Here is a 19047-nt window from a genome sequence, read left to right as displayed (position 1 = left end):
AAATTAACCATCTGGTTTCACCAACAAAGAGAAAAAGAAATGAAATTAACGTAGTCTGGAGGGGAAAGTAATTATACTAATTAACTCATGTGGAAATAATTGATGAAAGGTCGCCAAGTCTCTTCAATTTTAATAGAAGTATATCAAATGTAAGACTCATAACTTTCTTTCAACTTAAACATGACATGATTTGAGAGAGCCACTGAGTCAAAGTAGTTGGATTGGAATCTTTCCATTAAATAAGATATCTCTTCTAGCCAACAATGTAGAGAAGGCTACAACCTGATGTGTGGAAGTGGGAACTTGTCCCACTTCTGGAACTATAATTCCAAAATAGCAGATAATAGGTTAGGTTGCAAACTGATATCTAGTATAGCTGAACAAAGTCTTAAAATATCCATCCAATATCTCTCCAACACAGGGCATGAGCAAAACAGACGAGCTAAAGAAGCCATTTCTGATTGACATCAGGCAGACAGCTGAAGGAAACATAAGGTTGTGATAGTAGGAGATTTTATTTTCCACATATTGACTGGGGCTCCCATAGGGCTGGATGGCTTAGAGTTTGTCAAAACTGTTCAGGAAAGTTTTCTAAATCAATATATAGAGGTACCAACTAGAGAGAATGCAATACTGGATCTCCTTTTAGGGAACGAGACAGGACAGGTGACAGAAGTACATGAAGGGGGATATTTTAGGTCCCGTGATCATATTGCCATTAGTTTTAAGTTAACTATGGAGAAGGATAGATCTATGCCTCAAGTTGAGATTCTAAATTGGAGAAAGAACAATTTTGAGGAAATGAGAAAGGATCTAGAATGCATGAATTGGAATAAATTGTTTTCTGGCAAGGATGTGCAAGGTAAGTGGAGGGCTTTCAAAGGTGAAATGTTGAGAGTACAGAGTTTGTATGTTCCTGTCCAGATTAAAGGCTGTTTAGCTGGCATGGAGAACCTTGGTTTTTGAGGGATATTGGGGATCTGGTTCGGAAGAAGAGAAAGAGGTGTATCACAGGTACAGGTAACATGGAGCAAATGGGGTACTTGAGGAGAATAAAAAATGCACAAAAAACATCAAGAAAGAAATCAGGGAGGGTAAAAGAAAATATGGATTCGCTTTGGTGGGCAATAGGAAGGAAAAATCCTAAGGGTTTGTAAAGGTATATTAAGAGCGAAAGCATAGTAAGGGTCATAACTGGTCGCCTTGAAGATCGGAGTGGTCAACTTTGTTTGGAGCCAAAAGAGATGGGGGAGATCGTAAATGTTTTTTTTTTCATCAATATTCACTCAGGAAATGGGGACAGGGTCGTGGGAAGTAAGGAAAACAAGCAATGAGGTCATAGTACCTATACAGATTAAAGTGGAGGAAGTGCTTAAAGCAAATAAGGGTGGATAAATCTCTAGGGCCTCACAAGATTTCCCCTTGGACCTTGAGTGAGGCTAGTATAGAAATTATAGGGGCTCTGGCAGAAATATATAAAATGTCCTTAGCCACGGGTACGGTTCCAGATGATTGAAGGGTAGCTCATGTTGTTCTGTTGTTTAAAAAAGGATCTAAAAGTAATCCTGGAAATTATAGGCTGGTGAGCCTGACATCAGTAGTAGGTAAATTATTGGAAGGTGTTCTCAGAGATTGGATATACAAGTATTTGGACAGCCAGAAACTGATTAAGAATAGTCAACATAGCTTTGTGTGTGCTGGTCGTGTTGGAATGTTATAGTAAAGTTGTATAAGACTTTGATGAGGCCAAATTTGGAATATTGCGAGCAATTTTGGTCACCTAACTGCAAGAAAGAAAGGGGGCATGGAAGATTTACCAGGACATTACCTGGACTTCAGGAATGAATTACAGGGGAAAGTTAAAAAGATTCAGACTTTATTGCCTAGAGCATAGAAGAATGAGAGGAGATTTGATAGAGGTTGTGGTGGAACACCACTGGCCTACTGCAGGGGGAAACCTCTGTACCTGCAGAAGAGCATGGGGTCAAGACAACACCTGGCTGGCTGTCAATCAGCCGACCTGAATAGACCAAGCCCCACCTGGTCGGGTGTCAATCACCCTCTGGGATATAAGCCTGAGCTGTCCCTTCGAAGATATTCTCAGAGTTTACAGCAGCTCTCCTCACAGCTGGCACTGTGGAAGTTTACTTTGAATGAAGCCTGTTGTACAGTCTTTTGGTTTTGTGTGTTTGCTTCTGACCAACAGCGCACCACAGAGGTATTTAAAATTATGGAAGATAGACAGAGTAAATATAGATAGCCTTTTTCCGTTGAGGGTAGGTGAGATACAAACCAGAGGGCATGGATTAAAGATGAAAGGGGTAAAGTTCAGCAGCGACATGAAGGGGAACTTCTTCACACAGATTGGTGGGAGTGTGGAACAAACTGCCAGCTGAGGTGTTGAATGCAGGCTCATTTTTAAAATTTAAGGACAGGTAAATGGATGAGAGAGGGATGGAGGGCTAGGGATTGGATACAGGGCAGTGGGACTAGACAAAAAAAAATCATTTGGCACAGACTAGAAGGGCCAAAGAGGACTGTTTATGTGCTGTAATGTTCTATGGTTCTAGACCTGATCCTTCTGTTTAGATTATAAGATTTATCACCATCCACCTTACATTTAGTTGTTGGCATTATTTGTTTGGAACCACTCCTCTTTTTCTATTAACAGTTAATTTAAAGTTCAAAGCTTAGTTTTATTGTCAAAGTACATTCATGACTTCACATACAACCCTGAGATTCTTTTCCCCGTGGGCCAGGCAGAATGGCTAATTGTTGTTAGTGCAAAAACTGTACTCAAGGAAAGATACATGAGCAAAAGAGAGAAATGTGAACAAGAAGAAAGTGGAAACAAACTGAAATACAAAAAAAGGTTAATGAATAAATAATATGCAAAGGAAGAGTCCTTAAATGAGTTCATTCACATAAATGTTACATTAATGCAAGGATAAAAAAGTATAGTTCATAGAAACATTGCATAAAATATTAATGCATTGGTCTGGAATTCTCCGTTGAGAGTTCACTGCCAATATATTCAGTGTAGTTGTCAGCAAATTATTAAATATGGAAATCCAGAACTCTTGTTACAGAACTAGCCATTGCCAACCCTCTCCCACTGGCATCCCAGTTAATTGGCAGTTCAGTGTCCCGGGATGGGAAGCCATTTGTGCCGTTTCCACTGGGCCACCTTTAACCGGGACACTGACTGCTTTTCCACTGGACACATCCCTTGGGATCGGAGAGTCCACCTTCGAATGGAATTGAATGGATGGAAGTTGTCCTTTTTCCACTGGTTTAATTGGTATGTCGGTGACAGCTGACGCTGGGGATATGAGGTAGGGGTTGAGGCTGTCAATCCCTGGTGTGATTTGATGTCGTTTGAGGCTGGTGTTCTGATTGTTTTCCTTTTCCTTACCTGGTGAATTTCCCTGTTAATTCCTGGGACAAGGTACCAGTGGAAAAGAGGCTACTGATTTGGAGCAGGAGATTTAATGAGAACTTTAACTTTTTTATTGTCAATTATTAATTTAAAGTTTTTAAATATTGTAATGTGTTAACTGTGGTGATATGTAATTACACCTCTAGGTCACCAGGGGTTATTCCGGTGACCTTGTATATAAAGCAGTCCAGAGCTACGGTCTAGCCTTCCAGGTTTGTCTTACAGAGAGACAAGACTTCTTAGTGTACATATTAGTTTATTAAATTGTACTGACAATAACCACAACAGCAGTGCGAGTATAACACAGCTTTAATATATTAATATGTACACTAAAAGGTCTTGTCTCTCTGCAATATTAACCTGGAAGGCTAGACTGTAGCTCTCGTCTGCTTTATATACAAGGTCACCGGGATGACCCCTGGTGACTTAATAGTGTAATTACATATCACAACATTAACTACTTCTAAACAATTCTGCAAAATCAATCTTATATGTGTGTCTCTCAGAATAATAATAATTTTAAAAGTTGTCATTTATCAAAAGTCTGAGGCGATAACTTTTCTTTCAATCTGTGGATATATACCAATCTATTTTACTTTCAATAAAATATTAACAATTTTATTAGAAGTCAGTATTCTTTGTTTCATTAATTCCTTGAGGAATCTTGGACTGCAACAATAATCCAGTACATTTGGGTCTGTGGTATCTTAATTCGCCTTTTTAAATGTTACCATTCATTACAATGTCTTTCCCAGTGAGCACTCCCGATGGGCGGTGGGAAGATCCATAGGGGCGGTGAGGAGATAGGGGGCGGAGAGGAAATTGGGGGGGGGGGGGGGGGTGTCCCGAACCTTCCATCTTCAGTCTGCAGCAAAGTTTAATGAAGAAGCCAGTGCAGTAATTTTCTGGCCAGATTTTGGGTGGACGTAATGAGCAAAATAAACAGGTACGAGGTGTTCTTGTGACAGGTGGTCTTGGTGGAAGCCATATTCTTCTGGCGTCACTAACTCTCCGTCCCCTCGTCATCACAACATCCACCTCCCTCTGCACCATCATTAACCCCCACCCTCAGCATCACCACTAACCACCCTCTCTTAGCACCACCACTAACCTCCCTCTCTCAGCACCACCACTAACCCTCCACTCAGCACCAACAGTAAACCCCCTCCCAGCACCACCATTAACCCCCCCTCTCAGCCCGGCCACTAACCCCCCCCCCTCAGCACCACCACTAACCCTCTCAGCCCCACCACTAACACCCACCTCTCAGGGCCACCACTAACCCCCCTCTCAGCCCAGCCACTAACCCCCCCTTCTCAGCCCCACCACTAACCGCCCCCTCTCAGGGCCACCACTCAGCACCACCACTAACCCCCATCTTTGCACCACCACTAACCCCCTCCTCAGCACCACCACTAACCCCTCCTTAGCTCCACCACTACCCCCCTCTCAGTCCCACCACTAACACCCACCTCAGGGCCACCACTACCCCCTCAGCACCACCACTAACCCCCCATTCTCAGTGTCACCACTAAGCCCCCATCTTTGCACCTCCACTAAACCCCCTCTCAGCACCACTACTAACCCCCCACTCTCACACCACCACTAACCCCCAACTCAACATCATCACTAACCCCCTCTCAGTCCCACAACTAACCCCCTCTCAGTGCCGCCCCAATTGCTACCCCAACCTGCTCAGTGCCAACACTAACAGCAATCCACCTCACCAGCACCATTGTATGGGGGTGGGGAGGGGGCGCACTGGAGGCCAAGGGGGTGGCAGACCAAAAATGTTTGGGAACCACTGCTTTATAGGGAGTGCAGAAACAGGGTTCGAATCCCCGCGCTGTCTGTAAGGAGTTTGTACATTCTCCCCGTGTCTGCGTGGGTTTTCCCGGGGGGCTCCGGTTTCCTCCCACTCATCAAAATGTATGAGAGTTGCAGGTTAATTGGATGGCACGGACTTATGGGCCGAAGTGGCCTGTTACCAGGCTTTATGTCTAAATTAAATTAAAAAATAACTAGTTATGATCATTGGAATTTATGATCATGTACATTGACATTCTATTAACAAGGGAAATTAAATGTACTTATTTATAAAACGATATAAATTTGAATTTATGTAGATGGCATACAAAATTGAGATCTTTTATACCATTGGAAAAAATAACATATAATTTACGAGATAATTATTTTTTTTTATCGGAATAGTTCTGTTTCTGAAGTTTGTGCTTCCTTCCATTCATTTAACCAAGGTCAATCCTGATGCATCGGCAAAAGTGGTTGTATTGCCAAGGCAGCCTCAAGAATCCAAGCGATTGCTGCGCAGACTCTTCCAGTGCACACTTTGCTTTGGTACGATTTTAAAACGATTTAATCTATAACGATGAAACCTTGATTATAATGTTTTGAGGTGCATCTCACATTTGACTGATAATGGAAATAAATAGGCAAACTACCTTCCTTGGAATCCACATTGTTGCAACATACTGGGAAGCTATTGCAATAGATGTTGCCGCGAACCTGGCTTAGCTGGTACAAGCATTTCGTTTTCAAGCAGCACTGAACTAACCTGATTTCCACCTCCCCATCTCAGGTTAATGGATCACCAGTACCTCTACCATTACCGCAGTTAACATCAACCGAGTCACCTCCAATTTTCAACAGTTCGCTTATTGACCAACTTTATGTTTGTGCTAGCTGATATAACGTGCCCAAACCCGAGAAATTAAAGAGATATGATTTACTTTCCACAGATTTATGTTTTAGATGTCAGAAAGAAATAAGAACTTTTTTTTTAACATTCCACATGGCTTTGTGACAAGGCTTGCTGGACACAATTTAAGGAACTTTTATAAAATATTCTTAAAGTTAAACTTCCAGTGGACCCATCAATATTTTTTTAAGTAATATTAAAAAGATTTGCTTGGAATTAAGATGAGATAAATTTCAAATAGCATTTTTGAGATTAGCACTAGCGAGAAAATGTACTCGGAAAAACGATATAGATTTGAATTTACGTAGATGGCATACAGAATTGAGATCTTTTATACCATTGGAGAAAATAGCGTATAATTTATGAAATAATTTTCTTTTTTTTAATCGGAAAGCTTGGAGCCCTTATTTGGACGACATGGGTTTAAAAATTTGAATCCTTCAGCATTTTTGTGGTGGAAGCATCTCAGTTTATGGCGATTGTCCATGTTATTGTAGTTTAACATCTACTTTTGTCTCTTTTTCTTTTTTTTTGGGGGGTGTAGATAGATGGTAGTTTAGGGGTGGAATCAGGTAAGGGGGAGGGTTACATCAATTAAAGGGTGGGATAGTGGGGTTTTGGTTTCTTTTTGGGTTATGCACCATGTATATTTGCTAACATTATATATCACGTACTAATCATTTTATTAACTGTATGTATCATGGTTTTAAAATTTTAAATAAAATATCCTAAGAAAAAAACATATCCAATCCCAACACTAGGATTAGATGCTAAAGGTATTCAAGATGAGGATCAAGTTTGTCATCATGAACGTGTGTCAAGAAATTTACTGTTTTGCAGCAACTGTGTTGTGCAGAACAAGGGACAAAATTACTATAAAATTACAATTAAGAAAATAAATAAGCAGTTTAAAAAAGAGGTAGTGTTCACGCTTAATTGTCTGTTCAGAAACTTGCCAGCAGACCCACTGGTTTTGGTGAGTGCAGTCTTCAGGCTCCTGTACCTCCTTCCCCATGGTAGCAGCGTGAAGAGGGCATGGCCTGGGTGGTGGGGGTCCTTGAGGTTAGAGACTGCTTTCTTGAGGCATCACCCCTTAATGGAGTGAAGGCTGATGCCCACGATGGCAGTGGCTGAGTTTACAATTTCTATTGCCTATTCCTGTCCTGAGAGTCAGCGCCTCCGTATGAGACAGTAATGCAACCAGTCAGAATGCTCTCCACAGTCCACCTGCAGAAATTTGCAAGAGACTTTGTTGACAGACCAAAAAATATAGCTGCTGGCGTGCCTTCTTCACGATTTTATGGTCACAGGATCATTCTTCTGAGATGTTGACACCCAGGAACCTCTCCACTGTGGACCCCTCGATGAGGACTGGTCGTGTTCTCCTGATATCCCCCTCCTGAAATCCACAATTGGTTTTGCTAACATTTTATTTTGAATAATTTTTAAATTTAATAAACCACAAAAGAATTGACGATGAATATTGTATATCATTATAAAGATACAAAATACCCCCCTCCCTTCCTCCCACTACTCCCCAACCCGCAACCCACCTCCCCCCACCCAATAACCCCAAGAAAGAAAGAGTTGAACAATCACAAATACAATCAGCTGCAGTGGATCAGAGCAAAACCATTACGACGGGCCACAAAAGATTCAAATTTTTAAACCCATTTGGCCAAAATAAGGGATCCATACTTCAGAAAGAAGTAATAATGGTCACGTAAATGATAAGTTTTTTTTTTTCCAACGGAATACAAGATTTCAATTCCAGATGCCATCTCTGCGATCTCAAATCAATCTCATTTTTCCAAGTAATAGCAGTACATTTTCTCGCTGTAGCCATCACTAATCTTAAAAAAACACAGTTTGGCACATAGTCAACCTCAATTTTAAGCTAAGCATTTTAACAATACCAAATAAAAATAACCTTGGGTCCATTGATAACTGAACTTTTAAAACTTTCTCCAGAAATTCCTTAAGTCATGTCCAAAATAATTTAACACTATCACATAACCAAGTCGAATGTAAAAAAAAACCTACTTCTTTGCAACATCTAAAACATAAATCTGAAGAGATTAAATTATATCTCTTTAATTTCTGAGTGTTAAATACAACTGATGTATAAAGTTATGATGGACCAATCTCTATCTCACATTAGCAATCTTAGTTATACTATCCTTACATATAGTTCTCCAATCATCTTGATCTATTGTTATTCCCAAATTCTTTTCCCACGTTAATCTTGATTTATGAATGTTTAATTTAGCCATTTTTCTTGCAATAATTTATATATTTTCTGAAAAAAAATTATTTGAACTTCTTGGTTTTGCTAACATTGAGTGAAAGTTCTGATATCACTCAACTGGCTGATGTATCTCCCTCCTGAGGTAAAACACAGGATTTTGCTGACACCATGGTTAAGTGAAAAAAGCACACAAATGCTGGAGAAACTCAACAGTGCCTTTATATTTAAAACCATATAACAATTATAGTACAGAAACAGGCCATCTCGGCCCCTCTAGTCCGCACCAATTTAAGTGAATACCAGTAGTCCCACCAATAACCCTCCAATCCCCTCACCTCCATGCACTCATCCAACCTTCTCTTAAATGACAAAATTGACCCTGCTGCAACTACCTCTTCCGGAAGGTCATTCCACTCAACCACCACTCTCTGAGTGAAGAAGCCCCCTCCTTATGTAACAAAGGTAAAGATACATCACCAACGTTTCGGGCTTGGGCACTTCTATCTCCCTCCTGTACGTTTCCTCATTGCCGTCTGTGAATCCCCTAACAGTGATGGCAATGGCAAATTTGTAGATGGCATTTGAATTTTGCCATGGGTGCAGAGAGAGAGCAGAGCAGGGGGCTAAGCATACACCCGTCCATTGATTGTCAGTGAGGAGGAGACGCTGTTACTGATTCATACTGCCTGTGGTCTTCCAGTAAGGACGTCAAGAATCCCGTGGCAGAGGGAGGCATAGAGGCCCAGGTTTTGAAGCTTGCTGACCAGTGCTGAGAGGATAGTGAAAGCTGAGTGATCATTGATGTTGGTGGTGCTGTTATCCAGGTGATCCAGGATTGAATGGGGAGCCAGTGAGATGGCATTTGCTGTGGAACAATTGTGGTGGTAGGCAAATTGCTGTGGGCCCAGGTCTTTGACTAAGTAAAAGTCCCATGGAACATAAAGAGCAGCACCATGGGATTGGTGCCACCCATAAGAAATGACAAATAAAAATCTATTTTCCCTCTTTAGAAATCCCATGCATTGAGAAGCTGGTGTTGAGGCAACCAATCAATCCCCTACAAAGCCATCTGTTATTGGTAACTTCTTGAAGGCTGTTTGTAAAAGGTTGTGGACATGCTTAAACATCATAAATAATCAGTAACATTCATTAAGGATGACCTTTTTACATCCAATATGTATGATCCACTGAGGTAGCAGCAAGCAAGCATAAAACTCAAAGACTGTACAATAGGCTTTATTCAGGTAAAAGTCTGAACACCAGTTCAAGCCTTGGTGGGTCCCTGTGTGACTGGCTCAGGAAAGGCTGGCTCAGGTCTATATTCTGGTCAGGTGATTGACAGCTGGCCAGGTGGAGCTGGCCCCTTAGGTGGTCTTCCTGCAGTTACAGAGATCTCCCCCTGCAGTCGGCTGGTGGTTTTATCACGGCAATATGGTTATGTGAAAAAATTAAACCTTTTTGGACTCAGGTTAAGGAGACCAATATTTTGAAAATTAAGTTTTCTTTGGATCCAAAAGACTTCTTAATTGGTGATATAAGTACAATTTGTTTGAAAAATGGTTTAGACAAATTTCATACAGCTTTTTTAAGATCAGCTTTAGCAGGAGCAAGGAGGTTTATTGCAATTCCATGGAAAGACCAGATGCAACTTAATTTACAGAGATGGCATTCAGAATTAAGATCTTGTATTCCTATAGAAAGAATAATGTATAACTTGAGGGATAAATGCTCTACTTTTATGAAGATTGGGAACCCTTGTCTGGATTATTTGAAATTTTAAAGATTTGGACCTAGTTGTGGTTTGGTTCTTGTTGTTTTTGGTTATTTCTCATCTTCTCCTCATTTTCTTTCTTTCTTTTTAGGGGTTCGTGAGGTTATATATTGTGATAGCACAGATTCTATCACCAATGTGTATATGTACGTATGTACAGATGGTAGTGTAGGATGTCTGTGATTGGCTGAGAGTGTAGCCACACCTACTGGCAGGTCTTAAAGGATTGCTCCTAGCCATACCAGGTCATTCTGGACTGGTCGACCTACTTGTGATATGCTCCAGTTTTTTAGTTAATAAAAGCCTTGGTTTGGATCAACAAGTCTTTGATGCTTTCGACGTGCACTACATAGATAAAGGTTGTGATGTTGGAGTGGGTGGGGGGGGGAATGTTAGTATCAGGGGTGAGCAGTAGATTTTGAGGGGTTTTTATATACAAACCATGTTTGTTTTGAAGGTATATTTTGCATTAATTGTATTATGGTTGTTTACATTTTAAATAAAATATCTTAAAAAAACATTCGTTTAGGATGGATGTTGTAAAGTGTTTCAATATCTGGGTGAGAACATCATTTATAAACTGTGTTGCGGTGAGCACATGAAACAACCAATTTAGTTCACAATGCAGCGTGCGGTTGTAATGTTGCTGTGAAGTCATTTGTTTTGTATATTATTGGGAAAACAAAATTTGTGGCCAACTTGCTTTTTCTTCCTCAGAGTTTCATTTTGTTTTATTCCAGAGGTGATTTTTTTGTAGAATATTAGCTACAGAATATCTAGTTATGGGAATTATGATGAAGAAACCATCACACAGACTTTGCCAGTTGGGGGTGGTGGGGGTTGGGGCGTGGGGGGGAGAAAGAGAGAGGAGAGAGAGAGAGAGAGAGAGAGAGAGTAACCGAGGACATTCCAGGCAGGAACCAATTCTCATCTCCTCTACTGAGCCATATCCTAATGCCTGCCTGATCTCTTTAACACAATAGAGCTAACTGACTACCTATTAGACGTGATCTAAAGGCTGCAATAAGCCTCCAGCACCACTCAGTTCCTGAATGGCATTGTTTCAGTGCTGAAGTTTTGGCCACCATTGTCAACTTCAAGAATCTAAGATTTCTATGAAATTAATCATTTACATATGTGAATCAGGGAGCCAGAGAATAAATACTGATGTGTACTGTGAACTGTGAGTGACCCTTCCAGACTGCCATTGATATTTTTGTATACCAGAAGAATGTTCTTAATTATAATTGGTAATGAGATTAAATGACCAACAACAAATCATTTCCCTGTCTTTTGGAAGAGGATATGCAAAATGTAAAACATAAGCTGAAGCAATACCTTCAAAGAAATATTATCCAATTTGTATGCAGGAAAATGCCTTAAATATTGTACCCTGTGGCTGTGTTCTTTGAATGAGACCAAACAGTCTCAGTGAAGCGACCTTGTCTACCAACACTACAGACTGCTCATTCCTGCTAACGTTAGTCGAATAAATTCTGTTTGAATAGTACTGTGTGGCCTGGTTGTACTTTTAGTATCTTGACAGGAGCTCGACTTTAGCAATTTGACCCCACATCTCACCACTCCACAATGAAGCTAAAGCCTTTGCGATGTTTCAGTTAAGTAAAGTAAGCAAATTCCAAAAAGCCGTGAAGTGAAACTGAAAATTTTCATTTTCTTTTTATAGACAAATGCAAACCAAACGTTTTGTGCCTGGGGGACGCACCGCCATTACCTCTCCCCGTAAACCTCGATTTGGCTTTTGTCGTTGACCATTCAGGAGAAATGGAATCCACGCATTCAGAAACCACGCGGCATTTCTTGAAATCGATGCTTAAGACATTTCTAAGGTTCATCGAGCCAAGGGCTTCTGAAATTTATCCTCGAGTGGCTATTGTGCAGCACAGTCCAAATTACGCACTGAGATATGGGAATGATCCCTATAACGTGGAAATGGGCATCCTGGATTACACCACAAAAACACTCAAGAAGAGACACGTCCAAGACTCAGTCGGCCAGCCACCGGAATCCTTGGGTATCAGTAGCACCATTGAATGGACCCTGAAGAATTTCTTCTTAAACCTCACCAGTCAGTACACCCATAAGGTCATCTTCACAATATTATCAGCGGGGACGAAAGTGGACAACACAAAGTTACTGGAAGTATCACGCGAAGCTAAGTGCAAAGGCGTGGCGATGTTTACATTAGTGCTGGGGGCGGTCGCCAACACGACTATCGTGGAAGAATTTGTCAGTTTCCCTTTTGACCAGCACCTAGTTTATCTGGACAAAGCTTTGGAGGATGAACTAGAATACGCACAGAAGTTTGCAGTGGCTTTCCTGAGAAACCTGGCAAGTAAGTAAGATGGCAACTTTGGAGGAAGTTTACAGAGAGATAAAAAAAACTAAAAGGAGATTTTGTGGCATCCTTTCACTTTGAACTGAATGAAGATAAATACCAGAGATGTTTCATTGTAATGTCAAAAGAATAGAAATACATCATTTGCCACTATTACAAGGTAACACAAGCTATTACAAATAAGTCACTTGCCTCTATTACAAGGCCACACAAGCTATTACAAATAAATCACTTGCCTCTATTACAAGGCAATACAAACTATTACAAATAAATCACTTGCCACTATTACAAGGCAACACAAGCTATTACAAATAAATTAGTTGCCACTATTACACGGCAACACAAGCTATTGCAAATAAATCATGCCACTATTACACGGCAACACAAGCTATTGCAAATAAATCATGCCACTATTACACAGCAACACAAGCTATTGCAAATAAATCACACCACTATTACACGGAAATACAAGCTATTACAAATAAATCATTTGCCTCTATTACAAGTCAATACAAGCTATTACAAATAAATCACTTGCCACTATTACAAGGCAATACAAGCTATTACAATTCAAGCTAAACGGTAACAAAAATCAACAAGAAAATGCAATGAACTTGCACATAGACGGTCTGATTGCTCAATGGTAAGACCACTGGTCTTGTTAGTTAATGAATTTCACATGTTATATTCTAAATGTAGTACTGCATGACAATAATGGAACCCTTACCTTTCTCAGTCTGAAGTCTGCTCGATATAGTCAGAATGTGCCTTTGTTTGAAACCGTGGAAGACTTTAGTACATTAAAACTTTTGGAAATTGCATGAGAGAACTGAAAAAAAATTGGGTGAAACTGGAGCCAGTTGTTTAAAGCAAAATTAGCCCTAACCATAAAATTTTCATCCAGGCAGAATAATTGCACTAGAAATTTCTGCTTATTTTATGGAGTGATCAAAATGTAATGAGAAAGTAAACAGGAAGATGAAAAGCATAAGTCAATTTCTCCAGTAAGGAGATGTCTGGACAAGATTGATGCACTTGGCATAATTAAAACTGAACTGATTCAAACTCCACAGATATGCTTATCTCGTGTGGAGTTTTCAAAGGGTTTTGAAGTGATGTTCAATGTAATGTTAGTGGCAATTAGATTTCAGCCAAGGCAGAATCCATTCAACAGTTAGTTCCTTGCAGTGCTGGAAGACATGGTACATTTAGAGAAAAAAAAGTAAAATTAACTTTCTGCAGACAATATCCAATGTTCTCTTATAGAGGCGAGGAGCGCACCAGAATTGTTTAAATGGCAAAACCTGGGTACCTGGCCGTGGTGTGGGTGATGTGGTACACATCCTAGGACCTGGTGAACATCTCAATTTGCCGTTCTCCCATAGCAAATGTTGATTACGCGTCAGCACATAATTAGCCAGTTAAGAATTTAGATGATCTTGGATTTCCTGGTTCAAAACAGACATTCTCTCCCATTGTGCACCATTGTTTGCTTTTTTTGACATTAATTTGGAAAAAAAACTGTAATTTACCACTTGGCTAATTGTTTTCTGGCCTCCTCCAGATGGGAGCAAGTAATTTGCAAGTAATTCTCCGCTATCATTTCTCTGTTAACTTCCTTGTTCGACCTCTGACTCTCCAATCCCCATTAGCACCTTCTGTCATGAAACATTTAAGAAGCCTCGCTTACCACCCCAAATAAGGTCCCCTCAGCCCCGATAGTCTTCCAGAATACAACAAAATGAGCCTCGTGGCTGCTGCAGCTAACAACCTTGTCTGTGAAATGACCCAGTCCTATGTAGAACTGGAAATGTATTTGGCATCCTTAACACAAGAACACCAAAGCTCATTTACAATCCCCACTGATTAAAATTGCTTTAAGAAATATCCATTAATTCATTGGCTTAAAAATTTCAAGATAGTTATGATCAATAAAAAGAGATAGAATTCTAAATATTCCAAAACCAAAGTTTCTGACGATCATTTAAATAATTGTTAATTATAAATGATTATTTAGCAGAGGATATAAGATTATGAGAGGCATAGGTAGGGTGGACAGTCAGCAACTTTCCCCAAGGAAGCAATGGCCAATACCAGCAAACATCAGTTTAAAGTGAGTGGGGGAGAAAGTTTAGGGGAGACATCGGAGGTCATTCTTTTTATATGCAGAGTGGTTGGTGCCTGGATTGCATTGTCGGGGCTGGTGGTGAAGAATGGTATAGTAGGGACATTGATTTTATATTTTTAAAAAACCTCCTAGAAATGCACAGAAAATGTAAGAAAAATAGTGTGGGCTGAGCCGTGAAGTTGGGAATGATTAGAATGATGCTGGAATAGTTTTCTATCGGTCAGCACAACATTGCGGACTAAAGGGCCTGCACTGTGCTGTGGTATAATGTTCTGTGGTTACCTTTGATGCCTGATTTAATCCTTGGAAAAATATTTGGTGGGTAATTTCTCTGCAGGTTCACCCCTCTCCCAACTAAACCTCATAGAAAACCTGGGAGAAAAGCCATCTTTCTGCTGGGGTTATGATGTTGTATCAGAGGAACTGCTGGAGATATTCCGGCTGTTTGTCTTTAGCTGGGATAGTGCCGTTCATTTAAACCTCTGATTTATTTTACAGCTGGAATCAACAAGTATCCCCCTCCAGATCTTATGATGGAATGCAAAGGGATAAAACCCCAGGAGACTGTAAAAGACACACAACAAAAGCCACCTGTCAATTCACAGCTGTATGTTTCACACACATCTGCAATGTTTACAGATGATGAACATCATTAAGCGGAACTTTTTGTTTCATTGCTAAAGCATTCTTTTCTCGTTACAGATTTGTTGTTATGGATGATCCTGAATATCCCAAAAACTTCACCAACAATTACGGTGAGTGAATAGCGAGCAAAGTTTGTGTGCTCAATGGATTTCTCATGGGCCATATCCGGGGAGTAGATTGGATAGGTGCATGGATGGGAGAGGTCTGGAGGGTTATGGAGTGGGGCAGAACTAGCTAAATAACAGTTGGCACAGACAAGAAGGGCCGAATGGCCTGTTTTCCCACCCTTCTTCGGTTCATTCCTCTCCCAACTCTTTCACTCCCAACCTGATAAGTTCAGAAACAGGTCCGATTTGGTTATTGGCATATACTAGTAATAAACTGCCTGCAACGTTACCATGAACAGATGCAGTTAGTAATGAAAAATCCAGAGTAGAGGAAGCTGAAGTAACCAGAGAAAGTTCACGCCCAATATTTGCATAGCACAAGGAATTGCAGGGCCCTCCATAATGTTGGGGAAGATGTTGTGATGTTGTTTTTCCTTTATTTGCCCCTGTGTTCCACAGATTTAAATTTGTAAGCAAACAATTTACATGTGATTAAAGTACACATTCCAGATTTTATTCACACACCAAAAAGAAGGATACAATCAATCTTTCTTAGTTTAGCATAACCTGGTGTGAAGACCTATCATATTCTCTAAAATGATCACTGTAATTATCTAGTAATTATCTCTTCTTTTCAAAACATTTTATTGTGTTTAACATAACAATCCAGATCCAAAATATGTTAAAAAGCCAAGGCAAAGTAATAATGTATGCATAACATAAAATTAAACATACGATGTGCCACATTTTAAATTCCATCCCTTATTATTAAATGTGATTATCTAATTATGCGTATAAATCAAGTACTATTATAACAAATCACATCGTATCTTAATAAGATCTAAAAAAAGGGATATTATACAGGATAATTATAATTAAACCAGCAAATCCACTTACCTAAAAAAAAACCCTCCTTCTAATCAAGGTTACAAAAAAACCAAAAATGGATTAAGTCATGACCTCCAGAAGACAGACATGATCTTGATATAACATGTCCAGATGAGGATTGATATTCCACTCTTCACCTGATCAATGAATCTTCATTTTGTGCACGGCACTGTCGATTACAATTTAAGGTGGTACATAGAATGCACACGTCTAAACTCAAATTAGCCCGTTTCTATGCGGATGCTGATCCATTTATGTGATCCAGTTTTTGAAGCTTCACTGATTTGTGTGTTTTGGGAATATTCTAAATGACAAAGTTATTGGCAGAATATTTTTAATTCTTTGTCAACTACTTTAGATCGGCCCCCTTGAATTGCCCTGTTTGGTTTCTCATGTGAACTGGATAAATGTTTGTCGGCAAGTTTTAGCTTTGAGCACGTTGATAGCCAGACGAGCAGTTTTAATGAAATGGGAAGATGAACTCATGCACAGCGGTGACAGGATGTGAGGTCATATCTAAGCTGAGAGAAAATTACCTATTAATATTGAAGATAAAATGTTAGTTTGACAAGGTATGGGGCCCATTTATAGAATACGATCACAACTGGCAGTTTTAGAGGATTTGGGTGCTCTAGAGCTGATCAGTCTATAATTGAAATCTCTGTATCACAATTAAATATTCCCTACATAAGCATCAGTTGAGATGCTTAATTTGTTCAACTAAAAGGAACACATTTAGTTAAGGGCAGCATGTTAGGCGGGCGGTTAGTGCAACCCCTTTACAGCGTCAGCAATTGGGACTGGGGTTCAAATTCCGCCCTGTCTGTATGTTCTCCCCGTGTTTGTCTGGGTTTTCCCAGGGGCTCCAACCGTCCAAAACACACCAAGGGTGAAGGTTAATGGGGTGCAAATTGGATGGTATGGACCGGTGGCCAAAATGGCCCGTTACCATGCTGTATGTCACCATTTCAATGAAAATATGTTTTTAATAGATGTTTGGTAGCTGGGCACAATTGTTGTGATTGATGGTAGTTCAGGTTAATTTGTTCCTCTATGAATGCTGATGAAGCAGCGTTTATTAAGAGCATTAAGATAGTCTCTCCCTGCAGCCTTTCCTATGTTGTACCTTTCATTACCACCACCGTGTTTCTTCTCATTGCAGATAAGTGTAGTCTGAAGCAAGAGGAAGGGCTCTGCCATAACTACACCATAAAGTGGTTCTTTGACAACAAAAAAGGTTGTACCAGGTTCTGGTACGGCGGTTGTGGAGGAAATGCAAACAAATTTGACACACGACAAGAATGTGAAACTTCATGCATAAAACTTTCCCCACTGTAAAGTCTAAGGTGGCCTGACCAGAGGCAATGGTGAAACATTGCATCAGGTTAATTAAAATCGTTTGTGTGAGTTGTCAGCGAAGAAGCATGTTCAGTTGTAACATCCATTGTTGGTCTTGTTTCTGATCTATATTGTCTGTGCACACCATTTTTGAATGGGGAAACTCCTGTCATCTATGTATGCATTTTTGAAACCATGTACATACTTATAGCTGTGTTATTACAGAATTGCAATGCTGAAGCTTTGGGCATTGAGCAAAAATCTTGAATACAGTAAAATCCCCGTTATCCAGAATTCAAGCAAACCGCAGTCTCAAGCAACCAGCAAAAAAAAAATTCACGGAAAACACAGTCCAACTCCGATTACCCGAAATGGTCAGGACCGGGCCCATTATGGATAATTTTTTTTTCCAGGGAACCGGTCATTTTAAAAAAAACAGCCCAGGAGCAACACCAAACCACATGTAACGGTGTTTAAACATCGACAAACCACAAGGGAAGGCTTTTGAGGCATTAAAATAATGTTCAATTCTCACCAAAAAAATCCCAACTGCCGACACCTCCCCACTGAGGCCCTGCTCATGCCGAGAGCCCAAAGGTCCCGCTCTTGCCTGGCAGCTTGAAGTCCCCGCTGCTGCCAGGAGCCTGAGATCCGCTGCTGCTGGCACCAGGAGCCCGAGTTCCCCCAGTCAGTTCGGCTCCGAAAAAATTTTGGACAACTGAGGATTTCAGATATCCTCATTTATCCAAATTTTTAAAAACATTTTGGATAACAGAGGATCTAAAAAATACAAAAGTTTAAAATATGAGCCCCTAATGGTTACTTCACCAATGCACGCATCCTGCAATCTCAAGTAGCCGGCAAATTCACTTATCTGGCATCTATCCATCCCTATAGGGGCCTGGATATTTGAGGAGTTTTACTGTATTTGCATTGTGACTGTTTAAATTGCAGTGGCTGCATTGTGCTAACACAATCAGACCATTGTCTTCAAATTCCACAAGCACTTTGACTCCCTGCTTGGATTGTAATCTCTATTATCATTAACTTGATGGCTTTTAGCAAGCATTTGTCTCAGGCAAAAGATTCAATTACTTGAAATGAAATTCATTTGTGTAAGAACATGCAAAGCTTAAAGAAACCATTGGTTATATTCAGCACGGACATTCCCAATATGTGAATAATACTTATTCTCTTGTAAACTCTAGAACAGAGTTTGTGTTTTAGAAACAAAATTGTGCCCCTTAATCCCCAAGTCATTTCCTGACATGTTGGAGAGGTAGTGGAAGCCCCTAAAAAGGGGTGTGTAAATCTCTGTGCAAAGTCACGGTTACAGCACCAGCGATCAGAACCAGGGTTCGAATCCCGCGCAGTCTGTAAGGAGTTCGTACATTCTCCCCGTGTCTGC

The 19047-nt window shown here is 40.2% G+C and overlaps 1 protein-coding gene across 1 annotated transcript in view; it reads left to right on the top strand.

The window, feature by feature from the left end:
* Positions 1–18705, top strand: part of LOC138747501 (collagen alpha-6(VI) chain-like) — a 151849-nt gene extending 133144 nt beyond the window's left edge. Inside the window, exons 29-33 of the mRNA XM_069906770.1 lie at positions 5695–5794; positions 11862–12530; positions 15160–15268; positions 15364–15416; positions 17464–18705. Coding sequence (XP_069762871.1) covers positions 5695–5794; positions 11862–12530; positions 15160–15268; positions 15364–15416; positions 17464–17639 — 1107 coding nt within the window. The 3' untranslated portion in view covers positions 17640–18705. The remainder of the gene's footprint in view (positions 1–5694; positions 5795–11861; positions 12531–15159; positions 15269–15363; positions 15417–17463) is intronic.
* The last annotated feature ends 342 nt before the right edge of the window (positions 18706–19047 follow it).

Source organism: Narcine bancroftii, chromosome 1 (assembly GCF_036971445.1).
Source record: "Narcine bancroftii isolate sNarBan1 chromosome 1, sNarBan1.hap1, whole genome shotgun sequence".
Classification (NCBI taxonomy): domain Eukaryota; kingdom Metazoa; phylum Chordata; class Chondrichthyes; order Torpediniformes; family Narcinidae; genus Narcine; species Narcine bancroftii.
The sequence above is the reverse complement of the archived record's forward strand: the minus strand, read 5'-3'. Positions and strand labels throughout refer to the sequence as shown.